Below are 12,849 nucleotides of genomic sequence, written 5' to 3'. Positions count from 1 at the left end.
TAAGGATTATAAATTTATAAATAAATAAATAAACAAATATATAACAATAAAAGATTTTTTATTAATAAGTACGATTAATTATTAATCGCATTATAAAATAATAATTGAAACATTTAATTCACAATAAAATATAAAAATAAAAAAAAAATTAAAAAATTTACAAATAATTAATAATATGTACAGTAAATACTTAAGAATAATATAAATATACACAATGTTGCTTTATTCACGGTTATTAATAATGCTATTGAATTTTTAAAAAATGCAATAATATATATGTATATGGATATATATATTTTTTTTTTATTTTCTTTATCCCGCAGCGTATTCTTAAGAGCAGTGTTTGTGTTTAAAAAAAGACTACCTGGTGAGTCTCAAAACAATTGTACTCCAGAAAGTCCTTATTCTTACAGAAGAAACGTAGAAAAAAGTGTCTCTCAGCGGGTAGAGAATTTTAAAAGAAAAGTAACATAGAGTGATATTTATACGTCTTTTGGATTTGGAATGAAATGAGAACGGGAATGGGATCGAGGAGCCCGTAAATAATATATCCCTTTAGTGACAAAATTGGGGCTGCAAATGGGTAGGCGTTGTTGGGGTCAACGGCGTCAGTGGTGTCAAGGGTGTGAGAGGACTGTCGGGACTCTCGCTGCTTGTGCTACTACCCTGGTAGCCGGTGAAGTAAGTGCCCATGTTCACGCCCCCGGAATAGAGATCACTTGGATGGTGATGTAATACTGGTGAAGATTGATGCACTGTAAATTATTTTATTTTATTATAACCTTCTGCTTGTATTTACTAGAGATTAGGGTTACTATAGATTTTTGTTTATTTTACGCGTGGTTGTTTATTTTTAGAAATTTTTTTGGTGTTATTTTATGTCTGGTCTATGGTTTGAATAGTAATTATCAGTGGAGTAAAAATGTGATTGAATACTTGAAGTAAATTTTTTTTAAATTAATTAGATATTTTTTTTTGAAAACATTTTGGAGTTTATAATGTACACGGAAAAATTACAGTTTTTAGTGCAAAAACAGGGCCCTCATATAAAAAACTTAAAATATTATAATTTGCACTGTACTAATTGATGCTACTTCTTGTAATAAAGAAATTACAATTACAGATACAAAATTTTTACAGTTTCTAATGTAGTTTTAGTTGAATGAAACTTTAAAATATCAGTTACTTATTATTTTTTAACTTTTCTTACTTGAAAAATTTACAGTTGATAGAAAAAACTGTCATAATTGCTACGCCTCAGAAATAATGTAATTTTTACAGTTTCAAAGTAGAGAGACATTGTTGATATTTGAAACTATAAGAAATCATATATAATATATATATATATATATATATATATTTAATTTTTCAACTATACTTCTTCTGTGTAAATTTAAATTTCGATTGCTAAAAAATTTTAACCGAAAAAAAAAAACAACGGATTTTGTTTTAAAAAAAATTTTTTTTTTTTTTTTTACAACTTTAAATTGACTGCATTTTCTAGTTCAATTAAATTAAATTAAAACTAAATTTGTTAATTTTATAAAATTACGATGTGTTCAGCTAACACACACTGAGTCCCCGTAACCCTGAATTTTATACTAAATCACTTCTATATAGTCTACAAGTGAAGAACACATAAACCCAAATTAAACTAATGACTAACGGGCTAAATCTTTTGAACCATTAAAAATTACAATGACCTATTCCTCTATTTGTAAATAAAATAAAAAAAAAACTTAAACAAATTAAATTTTTTTGTTAATAAAAAACTTACTTTGTGTTTTAACTTTCCCACTGTGTTTTTTTTGTCTGGCTCTTGAATTTTGAAACCAAACTTGAGTAACTCTTTTACTGAGACCAGTAACATGAGCAATTCTTTCCAGATCCTGACCATCAGGATTACTATCTAGTTGAAAATTTGCTTGAAGAATAGACAACTGTTCTTCAGTAAAGGTCGTTCTCACTCGTTTTGTTTTACTACACTTTCCGCCATTTTCCGAATCACAGTCTTCCGAAGATGAAGTATTGTTTCCTTCAACTATATCCAAATAATGGGATTTGCAAAGTAATCGAGCATCCAACAGAGCAAATTGTTCTCCAGTTGAAAGTTGTCTTGAACAAGCGTCGCAAGCAAAACAAGCCAGATGATAAACTCGTTCTTTTGCTCGCCGTACCCAATCTCCAGCTCCAACGCTTCGATCACATTTCCCGCATTTTATTCCAAATGTTCTAAAACAAATTATTTAATTTTTTAATATTAATTAAAGAAAAATAAATACAAAATATTACTTTTTTGTCATATATTTAATTTTTACAAAATTCTGACATAATTTAAATAAAAAAAACAATAAAATTTCCGGAGTATGACGAGATACTCAAAAAAATTATTTTTGCTCTATAATTTATTGTGCTGATTTCAATTACTGTGCATGCTTATAATAAATTATCAATATTTTAAATATAAAAATTTATATCCTCCGACATTAATTCTGCAAGTTTTGATTTATTATTTTGACTTATATATTTATTCGAAAGTTAATTATACTATTTCATATGGATTTCTTAATTAGAATCGTTAATTAAGTGAATTAATTATTATTTTTAAAATTATTTTATATCAATATTCATTTATGAATTTGAATCCGTCCAAGGACACTATTCCCAAATTATCTCGTAATCATTTCACTATTTCTTCAATACGAAGATTCGTAATTTAATTAATTACTATTTTGAATTCTTAAAAAAAATATTTTAATTTTATTTAATAATATATAATAAATTAATTATTTTAAAAAAATGTAAAGTTTGATAAAACAGGGGTAAAATGAGTCAGAATAAATCAAAATCATAATCCAAAATTCAATATTATAAAATTTCGATTAAATTTAAAAAATACTTTAATTGGAAAACTCATACTTATTTAAGATCAAAACAAAACCAACTAAATTTAACTCTAAATAAATTTAATTTATTTTTACTAAAATAAAACACTAAATAAATTTAGCAATGACAGTTCGAAATTAACTTGCGGATTTTTTAACAGTAATAATAAAATAAAATATATTAATATATGTGCATATAAATTTTTTTATTGATGTATGAAAAAATATGCAAAGTTAATCCACGAGATAAATTTTTTTATGTAACTAGAATGTTAAGTCATCCATAATATCTTTTGTCTATTTATTATGATAATGATCCTCGATCACGCCTAGACAAACCGTCGAAAAAATGATAAAATAAATAAATAAATTTGTCACACTATTTTTTTATTTTTTTTTTTCACAAAAATCTAACTGACTTATGCAAAATTATATTTCACTTATTAATTCAAAAAATATTTATTAGAATTATTGTAACTCATCTGTAAAAAAAAAAAAAAAAAAAAAAATTTAATATCAACATTGACAAAATTTTTTTACTTAACTTCTGTAGTTTAAATTTTTTTAAATAAATAAAATTATATATTTAGGTATGATAAAATATATAAATACAACAATCTAATAAGTTTATGTATATGGGTATGCATTTAAAAGTATCTGTAAAGATGAATATATAAATGTATACGAAATATATGATGAAGAAGAAAGAAAAGAAGAAATAAAAAAATATTAAGGTATGCTTATAATATTAGCAAATGTATACATATGTATATGTGTATATATATATATATATATATATATATATATATATATATATATATATATATATATATATATATATTGGCACCGCCTAAGGGGTATCTATATAAATCTTCAAGGGCTGTACGGCAGCTACCATATACCGCCCCGCCCTAATTTATTCATTTGTTCTTCCATGGGTCGGTCCTATAAGTCACTCGGGGATTAAGTTAAGCAACCACATATATATTAAACATATAAATACACACATACCTTTGTGTACATACATCCATATTCCACATACACATACTCAAGGAATTATCGTTTCAATTTTTAAAACAGCTTTTTATCAAGTCGATCCGACTTGTTCATTTCACTCTTTTTTTTTTTAACAATTCAAAACTTAAATTTTTTTTTATAAATATTAATTTAGATACTAATTAATAAAATGATTGGAAATCCCCAGTTCGAAGGGAATTTTTATAATATTTCGATAAATAAATATATAATAATAGTAACATTTATTAATTAAGAGTCGGCTCTCACGGGTAAAAGATACTTATATATGTGACTATGTATATAATATATGTTATATATATATATAAGATCAAAAGGGGATCACAGCTGGCCGCACGACCCTTACGAGGCAAATTCTTCTCTTGCTCTTTATTTCTCCATGAAGACTCTTTTTTATCCTGACACTTCAAGTCTCGATTCAACATCAAGCATAACATAACAGCCAACACTTATATATATGTGAAAGAGATAGAAATAAAAAAAGAGGTAAAAGAGGAGGAGAAGCTAGAATGACTTATCCATGACTCTTGTAATTCGGCACCCACATATGTAGAATAGAATGCAAGAAAAAAAGTATAGTCGTAAGAGTTTAGTTGAGGTTCTTACGACTTCAGACACACATAAAAGGATTGATATTATTCGGTGTGAGGTCGTTTATTATTATCATGATTCTCATGCAATTATTGTTACATAGTATATCTCAAATTCGTTTCAGTTGTATTGACAGTCGTCAGATTCATGTTTTAACTATTTTTTGAATCAGCTTCTACATATGTTAGATATATAATTTTTTTTTCGTTTAGTTTTTTTACAATTGTTCTTTTAAATCTTAACTAGCCGAACCCGTTACTATACGATATTAAAAATTTTATTTTCGGAATCAATAATTTAAAAAAATTTTTTTTTATTGATAAAATATATAACAATCGATAATATAAAATATTAATTAAAAAATTACCAAAATCAAATAAATAATGAAAATTATAAATCATTTATATAAAAGATTTTATATAAGTAATTGATTTTAAAAATAAAATAAATTTGATAAGTTCACACTTTCTCTAATCATCTAAATGACAAGACTAAAAAATGCAGCGAATAGGTTAGACTTATTGACTTATAGGTCATAAGTGATCACTCGTGTGCATCATCATTAAATATAATACAAATCACATGTATATTGAGCAGAGGATTCTTTGATGTGTAATATATAATACCAATAAGCTATCACAGCATGTGAGGTCCCAGCGGCGAAGTGTCAGACACACGATTGGTGTTCGAAAGATCATTAATTACATCATAGAAATACTCCATCACATCTACATAATATTTATGTCAATGAAAAAAAATATCATCGATTTCTCCAATATTAAATATGTACATGCCACGAACTTAAATTTAATTCCACATTCTTTTTTAAATATGTTGCCCAACTTATTTTCTTTCTCTCAATAAATATATAAATATATATGAATAATTATTTTAATATCAATATCAATTTTTTTTTCTTTCATTCGCATAAAAAAATAATTTATTAAAAAATTTTTAGAATACTTATTTATTTCAATCCTTTCAGTATTTATTTCAAAAGATTTATTCAATTGTTACATATATATATTTAAAAAAAAAAATTGTTCACACGATTGTCATTCGTTTGACATTAAGAAATCACTTATAAGAAATATATAACTTTATTCAAAAGATAAAATATATATGTATATAAAAAAAATTTTAAAGAAATGACTTGAGACTTTTTTTTCTTTTTTTTAAACGCTACCTTATTTTTGGTTGATGTAAAAAAGTAAAAGGTCTTGGGTTTACGAAAACTAAAATGAAATTTTCTATTTAGCAAGTCATGAGCCCACGTGATAATAATAATCCCTATTTCATTGAGATATATATGTGTTTTTATTCTGTTATAGTTTAGAGATATAGTTTTGGTTTTGAATTTAGTGTATGATGATATGTGTCAGTGTCAGTGAAATCCGGACTGAAGACCGATTTAAGAACGAGATGATGTATTTATGTGGAGTAGCTTAGGATAGGATACATATATATGTATATAAGTTAAATGTCAAACAGGTTTAAAATCTGAAACTCCGAAAGATATCACTTGTAAGTTATAACAACACTGTCATGCTTCTTATTTACAGTGATTTAAGATAAACAAATGATTATTCACGGATTTCGATGCCTACTGAAGTAGCCAGTCTTAAGTCTTTTCTAAAACCTATCGGTTGTATCACTGGTTAAATGTCATGTTATAAGCTCTTTTATTAGATATAGGTTGCAGTTATTTAATATATAATAAATATAATGATTGATTTAATCTTGTTTATTATAATTATGCGCAACTTTATTATAGTAAATAAGTAATACGTGCAATAAATTGGAGCAATAGTTTGTATTGTAAATTGGTAGTGTATATGTTTTTCATCGCAAAAGAGTGTATATATATATATGAATCATAGCCAAGTAATTAAAATTATATTTTTTATGAATACTTTGTATTAATCATTTGTTCATTTAATTTTTGAATTGTGGTTTCATTTGAAAAATTCTTATATAAGCCTTGAAGCTTAAAATAGAAAATTATTACTTGTTTCATGAATTAAATAAGTGTTTTAATCAGTTTCAAATTTTTTTGCTAATAATTTTTAATTATTGATCCGGAAAATTTTTTCGAAAGAGGTCTACTCGAGTCGAAGAATTAATTTTCTGTTAATTTTTTTGACTTTCCCTTGTTTTCCACAATCGAAGAGAACCAAAGGATAATTATATGACTTATCACGTAGTCATTTAACTCCATGTAATTTTGATTGTCTTTTGGTATTGTGTTGATGATAATATTACCGGTTTTACACTTCAAGACTATCAAAAGAGAATCAAGTAGATGATTTCGAAGATTTTCCTTTGGCCCTCCTTTATTCAATTTTTATTTACTTTTATTGAATATTAATTGAAAAAAAAAAATTAAATACTAAATATAATTTTGATACATTATGAGAATTATATCAAAAATATACCTACCGAAATAAATACCACGTATGTTTTAGTTATTTATTCTGTACAAACAAATTCGCTAGGGTTATATTAATACTTATATAATGATGATCCATTGGAGCTAAGTAAAGGATGTACTTTCTTTGAGTAATTAATTTAATTGCTTCGGCTCGTTTTTTTCCCAGTTTTAAAACCGTAATTAAGAAAAGAAAAAAATAAAAATAATCAAATTTTTTAATTTAAAAAATATAAAATAATTCAAAAAAACCGCAGTGTCGATTTTAAATCCCATCTTTAAGTTTTCAAATTAAGTGGACTTGGAAACTTTAATTTTTAAATAAATTTATTTATTTATTATTCAATCTGCCGAATAAAATTAATGTCTTAAAGAGAAAAAAAAGAGAAAAACTTTTAAATCCTCAATAAAAATTTTTAAAAATCAAAATTGATAGCCCGCCTACGTATTTATATACATATCGACAAGAAATTATCCCCAAGCATACATTGATAGGGCAAGCCCGATAGGGTTATCCCTATTATTGGGATATGATTGGGAACATATCGGGTACGCCTAACATTAAAATAAAAAATCGCGATTGGGTTTACCCGATTGGGATAAGATTGGGAACATGTTGGGAAAACCCAATGCTAAAATTCATGACTCGATAATGGGTTGGCTCGATTGGGATATTTTTGGGAACTTGTTAGGATGACCCAACGTCAAAATTAATACCTTGCTGTTGGTCTTACCCAATTGGGAAATAATTGGGAACACGTTGGGAAAACTAAACATGAAATTTATAAAAAAAAAATTTACTTTTAAAAATTAAAAATAATTTTTAAATGCAAAATATTTACGTTTTATTATGTATTTTAATATAAAAAATAAAAAAAACTGATTAAACCTTAAAAATACAGAAAAAAACAAAGAATATACACGTGACTCTTGCATTGGTAAAGGTTTAAGTAACATCATCAAGACGTAATTTTTTGAATCCTTTACAGATACAATACCGTGCAATATAATTAATAATAATAATAATAATAATAATAATAATAAAGTGCTAGTGCAGTGCAATACAATTGATAAAAATAATATTAAAGTGCTAGTATAGTGAATATAGGTTATAAAAATTATGTCTCGTGCAACGTAAAAATTTGTGAAATAATTAATTTTTAACTTCCCGCTAAGAAAATTGTAAATTTTCAAAAATTCGGGAAGTTATTGGTTTCGGTCCAATTTACGAAAATCGAATTTTCATCAGATTTTGACGTTTTGAGGTTCTAGGAAGCTATCCTGACTAATTTTACGATGATGTCCGAGTGTATGTATGTGTGTACGTACGTATCTATGTATGTAAATGTTCATAACTCTTGAACGGATAAACCAATTTTGATCTTTGAGGTCTCATTCGACGCGGCTTGTTAAAATCTTAAAACTGTAAAACTTTGAGCTTAATCGGTAGGGCTCCCTGCCTTTATAAATCCGGAATAATTTCTCATGCAAAAATTTCTCAGCAATAATTACTCAAACAAAAATTGATCCGTCACAAAAATTTCTCGCTATATATTATTTGCCTTGAAATTCTTCAAGAAAACATGCCTTGAGAAATTATTGCTGAGAAATTTTGTCGCAAGAAATTATTGCATGAGAAGAAAAAGACGGTCGCCAATCGGTGGCTCCCTGCCTTTATAAATCCGGAATAATTTCTCATGCAAAAATTTCTGGGTGCGTAGGAGATATTTCCAAAATAAAATTTTTTGAAAAATGTATTATTTGGATAGCTTTTAATTTGCTCGATGGATTGATTCCGAAATCTAATCAGCTTTAGAACTTGATAAAACACGTCGATTGCCACCTCAACCGTCTTAATCGGTCAATTCGTTTACGAGATATCGCTGATTAAAAAAATAGTGAAAAACGTTTTTTTTTTCGGATATCTACAAAAAAATTGAATCATTCGATTTCAGAATCTAATCAGCTCTAGAACTTAAAAAATCGCATCGATTGCCGCCTCAACCATCAAAATCGGTTAATTCGTTCACGAGATATTGTGGGAGAAAGAAATATGCTAAAGAATGGTTTTTTTGAAAACAATGGCATACAAATGTATTTTTGAGATCGAAGCTCAAGGAGCTCGAAAACAGCGGGAAGTTTTGGGGCTGGTCCGCAGGGTCAACCGATAGACCGTTTTTTTTTGTTAGTTAACACTAATATAAATTGAAATCGGCAACAATCTTTGTATTTATTTCAGAAAAAGTCATAAACTTAAGTTGATTCTTTTTTTGGACAACAGTTCAAAAGGAAATATTGATATCGTTTCAAGCTCTTGGTTGTCATATGACAAAATAACAGATAGTATTACGAGGAGCTCGTGATTGGGATGGCCATGGTCTTCTTCGAAAATTGAATAAGCAAAAAAAAATTGTACTGGAATGAGAGGATTTAAATAAAAAATTTATTTAAGCAAATTTTTTGTATGTTGGGATTTTACTGGGATTTTATTGGGTTGGCCTAAAGTTTCTGTAGGGTGTACACAATTGAAACCCTATAGGGTATGCCTCATCGGGAAACAGTTGGGTATACCCAATCGGCACTCAATATGGATTACCCGTGTTTGGGATCATCTTGGGCTATGCGTTACATCCCTATAGGGAACCCAAGTAGATACCGATAGGTCTTACAACTTTTTTTCTAGTCGGGTATAAGTTTCGATGCTTGTAGATATTAATTACTGATAAATATTTAAAAAAATATACAAAAAAGTCTAATTTAATTATTACTTTCGTACATATTTTTATATATTCATCTCACGACTATTTTAACCTGCTTACACTAGTTTTCTAACTCCTTCGACTTAATAAGTAATAAAAGAAATATAATTTACTTTAGAGTACAATTAAAATTCATCTCAACTTTTGTTCTAACATCAAAATTATTCAGATATTTAATTAGAATACTATTATTACGTAATTGGTCTACTTATACAGGATTGTTATTTAATACGATTAATATTGAGATATAATAGCAAAATGATGGAAAGTGATAATAATAACAAATGTTTTTTTTCTTATTATATATATAGATATATATATATATATATATTTTTATACGTTTGTGTAAAAAAGACTTGCCAACAATGAGAATATAATTAGATCATTTTAAAAATAAAGTAAACTTATAAATAATAAAATAATGTGTACTTACAGTACGTAATCATGTCGACAGTATAGTTTCATCCCTCTTAGAAAACATGAATGTTGATCGTTAAGTGATCGAGCACAAACATAACATCTTAGACATTTAGAATGCCACCTTCTACCCCCAACACAAAGCACTGTACGTTCATTAATACTTTCACCACATCTACCACAGTTCATGTCAATACTCTCATTATCCAATGATTCTCCATTACTATTTAGACTACTCAAACTATTATTATTATTATTATTATTTATTAGTTCTTTTTTAACACTTGATATACTGCTTGGACTACTGATTAAGTCCAAAGAGCTCTCGTCAGTTTGAATTTCCATCTAAAAAAAAAAAAATCATTTTGTTAAAATTAATTAATTGAAATTAAACACATCAATTATTTTTTTTATATAATTTATATTGATTATTGTATCCGACGGCTCATTAATTATTAAAAGAAATAAAAAAATAATTTACCTTCATTTTAATGTCAAATATTTCAATTAACAATTTTATATTAAATTTATTTCCATTTTCAAAAAACACTTAATTTATTAATTAATGACTTTTCAATCAACTCCAAAACACTCAACAAGATAATTGAATGCACTTTTATTAAAATAATTTAAAACAAAAAAATATATCAGTAGGTTGGAAAAATGAAAAAGTAAAAAAAATGATATATTTTAACGAAAGAAATTATAAAAAATATCGGATCACGTCAAAGGATCTCTTCAGTGTCGTGGTCGGGGAAAGACTGGCATCCTCGAATCTCCCCTACTACCATCAGTTTGTTTCGGTGTGACTAGCACGTGCAGTAACGAAACACAACCAGTATGTGCATTTAGAATTTACTAAGAGGGGGTAATTCCAAGGGAAATGGAATGGAAGGACTACAGTCACAACGTCTGCAGGATCTACAGTTTAGTCCAAAGGATCAAACATTGCACTACTAAATCAAATTAATACGACCTGCATACAATCCTACATAAAAATTTAATGCCATTAAATACACAATCAATAAGCGGCTGAGGCAGCCGTTCGGCACACGCGTGGCTCGGGCGATCACCGAAGTTAAGTAGCATTGAGCATGGCCACTACTTGGCTGGGTGACCGTTTAGCCACGCGTTGGGTTCGAACGAAGGTCTCTGACCGTTAGGCGCGGGATGAAGATCCAGTGATCGGTAAAATGGGAATTTTATCGACCACTGGAGTTTCACCCAAACCGAACTGTACTGGCAATGGTTTTCTCTGTGGTTTTCCTTGCCCCTATACCCCCACAGCCAAGGTGGAGGATAGGGTATCACCGTAATGGTACAGTACAGTATAAGCACAAGTCGGGCCACAGCCGCACAATGAAAAGCAGATAAAGAAAGGAAGCAGTTGCGATGTAAAGGCAAAAAGTGTAAAAGGTCGTACATGCGGCTATACACTGGAACAATTATTCATTCATTCAATACACAATCAATGAATTACTCAACATATCAATTTCTAAATTATAATTGAATGTTTCAAATAGTTTATGAAAAAAACTAAATTAATCTCTTTAATTTTTCATTTTTAAATACTTGTAGTGAAGAAGATAAATTTTGTTTTTCGTTAATTTTGAGATTTATGTTTAATGATAACGTAAAATTATTTAAACTTTATAAGTAATATAAGAATATAGGAATTTTCAAATATAAATAATTATTAAATTTTTTTCTTGTTTTAGTTTTTTATTCGCCTTCAGTTTGTTGCTGAGGTAAAAAAAGGGGGATTTAAACTCCGCCTTTTATCACGCCCATTCAGGTTCTTTACACTCTCTCAATCTTACATTTCATTGTTTTTTATTACGTTATATATACATACATATAATATATATATTTTTTTACTATAGCATTAAACTATAAAACTATTTTTCATTTTATTAAAAAAAAAAAAAAATTTTCAGCTCAAGTTCCTATTTTGTCGTGAAAAATTCATAATAATTTTTTTTTATGATTTGTTTTCATAAATTAATTTATACGTTGAATAAAAAAAATCCGACCATTATTGAATAGTAATTTTTCAAAGTCTGTATGAAAAATAAAAAATTTTTTTTTTTTTTGTAATTAAATTCGATTAGTCGGCGATTAGATTGTTATAGTGGGTTTTTATATTTTATTGTTGCATACAGGTGATACATCTGTAATTGTGTATTAAAAAAAAATTATTTATATGAAGATGAGTTTTAAAATATAAATTGAATTGAATATAAAAATTGACAATAGAACAGCTTAATGTTCCACTGAATAAGATGATTTATTATCGCAAATTTTTTTTTAAATTATATTTAGACGCTGATAAATATCATTTATTTTTTTTAATTTAATAATCATTTATGTATCTACTTATATGTAAGTAGATATATATATATAGATTGTAACTATCAAATATTTTATTATTAGCTTTAATTTAAAATATTAAATAAAAATAAAATTTACTTATCGTGGATTGAATCGTGGAAAATAACCAGAAAATTAATGAAATATGACGATGATCTGCAGTCATCAGGAATTAAACTTAATAGACTGGCCAATTGTTTTATAAGAATGTATAGTAATTTTTAATTCACAACACTAATAAATTAAAATTTTCAAATAAGCGAATATCGAATAAGTTATGATGCTGAAGTCAACAGACAATGAATTTTCGGATTTTTTTTTCATCAAACCAATTACAGAAAAAAAACTATGAGTGTGAATGTAG

At 27.0% G+C, this 12,849-nt stretch overlaps 1 protein-coding gene across 1 annotated transcript; it reads right to left on the bottom strand.

The window, feature by feature from the left end:
* Nucleotides 1-157: 157 nt before the first annotated feature.
* Nucleotides 158-10,888, bottom strand: LOC130672331 (LIM/homeobox protein Awh-like). The gene is made up of 4 exons (XM_057476863.1): nucleotides 10,597-10,888; nucleotides 10,132-10,460; nucleotides 1,778-2,232; nucleotides 158-755 (listed from the first exon to the last, which is right to left on the bottom strand). Exons 1-4 carry the CDS (start codon nucleotides 10,600-10,602, stop codon nucleotides 556-558), a joined length of 990 nt encoding a protein of 329 aa, XP_057332846.1. The 5' UTR covers nucleotides 10,603-10,888; the 3' UTR covers nucleotides 158-555.
* Nucleotides 10,889-12,849: the final 1,961 nt, after the last annotated feature.

This window comes from Microplitis mediator, chromosome 1, assembly GCF_029852145.1.
Source record: "Microplitis mediator isolate UGA2020A chromosome 1, iyMicMedi2.1, whole genome shotgun sequence".
Classification (NCBI taxonomy): Eukaryota; Metazoa; Arthropoda; class Insecta; order Hymenoptera; family Braconidae; genus Microplitis; species Microplitis mediator.
The sequence above is the reverse complement of the archived record's forward strand: the minus strand, read 5'-3'. Positions and strand labels throughout refer to the sequence as shown.

Bases quoted from the DNA above. Each gene is read 5' to 3' on its own strand.
- LOC130672331 (XM_057476863.1), bottom strand. The intron at 2,233-10,131 runs GTAAGTACACAT...AATTTGTTTTAG, and splicing joins TGTCGACATGATTACGTACT to AACATTTGGAATAAAATGCG. The intron at 756-1,777 runs GTAAGTTTTTTA...AATAATTTACAG, and splicing joins TGGGAAAGTTAAAACACAAA to TGCATCAATCTTCACCAGTA.